Source organism: Hetaerina americana, unplaced genomic scaffold, assembly GCF_022747635.1.
Source record: "Hetaerina americana unplaced genomic scaffold, ioHetAmer1.1.p SCAF_1306, whole genome shotgun sequence".
Classification (NCBI taxonomy): Eukaryota; Metazoa; Arthropoda; class Insecta; order Odonata; family Calopterygidae; genus Hetaerina; species Hetaerina americana.
In genome coordinates, this window is record NW_027286411.1 from 1 (window position 1) to 5,000 (window position 5,000).

At 41.1% G+C, this 5,000-nt stretch overlaps 1 protein-coding gene across 1 annotated transcript in view; it reads right to left on the reverse strand.

Moving 5' to 3' along the window:
* Positions 1-30: 30 nt before the first annotated feature.
* The window catches only part of LOC139686194 (PIH1 domain-containing protein 1-like), a 26,603-nt gene continuing 21,633 nt past the window's right edge, over positions 31-5,000 (reverse strand). Inside the window, exons 6-7 of the mRNA XM_071583365.1 lie at positions 428-571; positions 31-261 (exon numbers count right to left, since the gene is read on the reverse strand). Of these exons, the coding sequence (XP_071439466.1) occupies positions 229-261; positions 428-571 (177 nt within the window). The 3' untranslated portion in view covers positions 31-228. The remainder of the gene's footprint in view (positions 262-427; positions 572-5,000) is intronic.

A 5,000-nucleotide genomic window follows, 5' to 3' on the forward strand; every position in this document is an offset into this window, starting at 1 on the left:
TAAAATTACATGAAACACAATTCAGTCAAATTATGCTACAAGCATAAGTAAAACACTCACGGGTATTTACAATTGAATTGTTTGTTTCAAAAGACATAACACAATGATCACAACTAAATAAGAACTTACTTGATTTTAATAATTATTGTTCACCAAATTCACGTATTAAACAACAATAACTGAGTTTTGGCATTTTTATTCTTCTCCCACAAAAATACTTGTGAAGAATTATTGTTTCATAGGCATTTCCAGCATAAGAACCTGAAAATCACAGGGTAAAATTTAAATAATTGAAAAACTAATTACCAGTAACATTACAACAAAATTGAGCCTAGGAATCGAACCTGGGCCTCCCAGTCAGCAGTCCAACACACTACCCCTGGACTACCACGCCCCCATAACAATATGATATTGATTATTTATTTACCTTGTTTTCTTTGGAGAACTCGGCCACTGTTTTCTCTTGATTTATCAAATGAGGAAGGAAAATGTCAAGAGAGTATGAGCTACTTTTTGTCGTAAGTAGTATCCTATCTTCTCCTACATAGATCTCTATGTCTTTTGCAAATAACTGGAAAAAAAATCATTATGTAAACCAAATATATATAATATTCTTTACACTTTCAGGCTTAAACTTGTGGAATTATTTGAAGTCCATATTACATGACTTTGTAATTTTCCACAAAATTGAGTCTGTAGAATACTACAACTCATTAAATATGGACAATAATATATATGTGTGTGTGTGTGTGTGTATATATATATATATAATATATATATAATATATATATATATAATATATATATATAATATATATATAATATCCCTCCCCGGACTACAACCTTGACGTGGTGGAAGGGCTTGTGCGTTCCGATGACCCCTAGAGCTGTGCTGGCGGGAGTAATAATTATTGCTCCTGGTAGGGTCACCCATGCCAGATAGGTCGAAGGTTAGGAGCCAGACGAAAGGTAGTCCACGCAGCGTCTGTTCCTCAGTGAGGCGGCTGCAATGGCGTCTGACCCCAGTGGGGCGGCCAGTAAGTGATGGTGTCACGTTAAAAACACTATTGAGGAAGGCAACGGGAAACCACCTCAATTATCATTCCCTAGAAAAATATGATGGACAATAGAGATATTTTGAGTCCTGGCAACCACGGGGCTCGGCCCAATCGGCCGTGTGTCGTGCCCGGCAGCGGGGGAGGCAAGGCTTCCGCGGTCGTCATCCCACGAAACCCTTGCAAGGGAAAACCAGCAGCAGCAGGACAGAAGACGCAGGAGAAGAAGACAAAATTAGTTAGAATAGGAACGTGGAATGTTAGGACAATGATGAGGACAGGGAAATTGGAGAATGTTAAGCGAGAGATGGAAAGGGGAAATATAGATATTTTAGGTCTATGCGAGGTGAGATGGAAAGATAGCGGGGATTACTGGAGTGATAAGTATAGAATAATATACAGCGGTGGGGACGAGAGCCAACGAGGGGTTGCCATAGTATTAAATGAAGAGGTAGGAAGAAGCGTAGTCAACATAGAGCAGGTAACGGGTAGAATACTACTAGTGGAGATAAAAGCAGAACCGACGAACTTGGTTATTATTCAGGTATACATGCCACCGAGCAACCATAAGGAAGAAGAGGTCGACAAGATATACGATCAGTTAGAGGACATGATCGCGTGTGTTCCAGCAGGGAAACATTTGATAGTGATGGGGGATATGAATGCGACGGTAGGCGAAGGAAGAGATGGTGATGAGGTGGGCGACTACGGTTTAGGCACGAGGAATGACCGCGGGGAGAAAGCAGTTGAGTTCTGCAGGAGACAGGGGTTAGTCATCACCAACACTTGGTTTAGACACCACAAAAGACGCAGGTATACATGGAAAATGCCAGGTGACTCAGGAAGATATCAGCTAGATTATATCCTGGTTAGACACAGGTTTAGGAATAGTGTGATAAATTCCCACAGCTTTCCGGGAGCGGATGCGGACTCAGACCACAATTTAGTTGTTATGAAATGTAGCGTACGTTTTAAAAAGATAAGGCAGGGGCGGCGAGTTAGAAAATGGAATGTAGAAGCATTAAATGGGTTGAAAAGGAAGGAATACAAACAGGCGGTAGAGAAAATCATGGAGGATGGTAAAGGGCTTAGTACTATCGAAGAAAAATGGGAAATGATCAAAAAAGGGTTGTCTAAAGCCGCAAAAGACACTATTGGAACCGTTAACGCTAAAAGGACTAGGAAACCATGGATCACGGATGAGATGATTACAAAGATGGATGAGCGGCGAAAATGGAAGAATATAAATACAGAATTAGGCAAAATGAAGTACAAAGAATTGAACAATAAATTGAGGCGGGCAACAAATAAGGCAAAAGACGCATGGTGGAAGACGCAGTGCGAGGATATGGAAAGTCTCCAGAGGAAGGGCGAAATCGGTGCGCTGTACAGCAAAGTTAAATTGTTATCAGGAAGTAAGAAAGGAAGAGCTATGATAATAGTTAGAGATAAGGCGGGTAAGGTAATAGTTGACGCAGGAAAGATCCAAGAGAGATGGAAGGAGTATATAGAAGAACTGTATAGTAAAGAACTCAGACCAACACAGTTAGACATTGAAAAAGAAAATGACGTAGAGGAGGACAGCTTAGGTCCAGGCATACTAGACAATGAGATAGAAAGGGCATTAAGGGAGATGAAACTAAATAAGGCCGTGGGGGTAGATAACATTCCCGTGGAACTTTTAAAATGGTTACGAAAATGTGGGAGGAAGAGGCTATATGGGCTGATCCGTAGCATTTATGAGGAGGGAATCTGGCCGGAAGACTTTGTGAGAGCAGTTTTAGTTCCGATTCCGAAAAAGGTAAAGGCCACGTCATGTGAGGACTATAGGACAATTAGTTTGATATCCCACGCAGCTAAAGTTGTTCTCAGCATCATAAACAAACGGATAGAGAGTAGGGCAAATGATTACTTAGGGGATGATCAGTTTGGGTTTAGGAAGGGGAGAGGTACGCGTGATGCCATTGCAGTAATGAGATTATTAATCGAGAGGAATATAGAACACAACCAGGAGGTATTTGCCTGTTTCGTAGATTTCGAAAAAGCGTTTGATAGAGTGAATTGGGAAAAACTAATGAGTATATTGCAGAAAATAGGAATAGATTGGAGGGAAAGGAGGCTAATCCGCAACCTGTACATGTCTCAGACTGCTCAGGTGCGGGTGGGAAACGGGGAGTCAGGATGGGCAGTGTTAGGAAGGGGTGTAAGGCAGGGTTGCCCATTATCACCGTTGCTGTTCAACCTGTATGCAGAGGAAATGATCAAAGAGGCATGGGAAGAACTAGAGGTAGGAATGAAAGTGGGCGGGGAATTCGTAAAATCAGTTAGGTTTGCTGATGACCAAGCTTTAGTTTGTCAGTCAGCCAAGGGGCTGCAAGCATTGCTGAGTGAATTGGAAATTCAGTGCGACAGGTATGGGATGAGAATCAACATTAATAAAACAAATGTTATGCGATTTTCTAGAAAGAAAAAGGTCAAGCTTAACATTAAAATAGGAGGGCAAAAACTAGAGCAGGTAGAACAGTTTACGTATCTCGGTAGTGTTTTGGACCAACACGGTCAAAGTAGTAGGGACGTAAGGAGAAGAATTGCGCTAGGCAAAGAGGCTTTCACGAGGAGAAGGGAGTTGATGACGGGGACTTTGAGTAAGGATGTTAAGAAAAGACTCGTAAAAACTTTGATATGGAGCGTAGCTATGTACGGCGCGGAAACGTGGTCATTGAAGCAGGAGGATAGACGTAGACTGGAGGCTTTTGAAATGTGGGTGTGGAGAAGAATGGAGAAGGTGAAATGGACAGAGAAGAAAACAAATGAGGAAGTACTTGGTATGGTGGGCGAAGAGAGGGGTTTGTTGGGAGCAATCCTATGGAGGCAGGAAAAGTGGATGAAGGGGGTGTTGACCGGCAGTGGGATGTTGAAGACTGTGATAGAGGGTAGAATGTTGGGCAAAAGAGGAAAGGGAAGGAACAGGATAGGGATGTTGGACGGGATGAAGGGAGGAAGAAAGTACTCAGAGATGAAGAGGGACCTGGTGTAGAGTAGAATTTAGGGTTGTGTTTTGTTAGTAGTCACAAAATATTTGTTTGGTAGTTGTATCCATCGAAAAACCTACCTTAACCGGTAGATTACCTTAAAAAAAAATATATAATATATATATATATATGCTTTCGTACCATTCCTCTCACCCCTCCTTCGCCTCCCGTTCTCCCCTTCCCCTGGCCCACTTCCCTTTCTCTCGTACCCCTCACCCCCTACAATTCCAGCAGTCATTACTTCTATATCTTCAGATGAAGACGGATTGTTTCCGTGGAAATATCAAGAAACTACGTGTGAGTGTTCTTCTTTTTTGTATTTCTATATTCTGTGTTACTGTGTATTGTACTATATATATATATATATATATATATATATATATATATATATATATATATATATATATATATATATATATATATATATATATATATATATATATATACACATACATACGAGGGTCATCCGGAAAGTAGTACCCGTTCGTGAAATAAAGACACAAAAGTAAATATTAACAAACATAAAAAATTTTATTTGAAAGAGGATACTTTAAACTACTTCTCAACATAATCTCCAAGCAAATTAAGGCATTTGTCATAACGTGTGACAAGTTTCTGTATTCCTGCTGCATAGTCCTTCGCCGCCAGCTCATTGAGATACGCGAGGGACCCATCTTGCACAAATTTTTGCATAATGCAGATGGTGTTTAACAATTTCATGAACAATTGTTCGAGAAACATTGGGAAAATGCTCACAGATGTCATCAATTGTGACGCGCCGATCGTTCCTCACGAATTCGTCAACTGAGCTCACCAGTTGGTCTGTAATGACAGACTGTCTCTCCGAACGCTCATCGTCGTGTGTGTTCCCCCTCCCCATGTTGAAGTTGCGACACCACCGCCGAACAGACGAC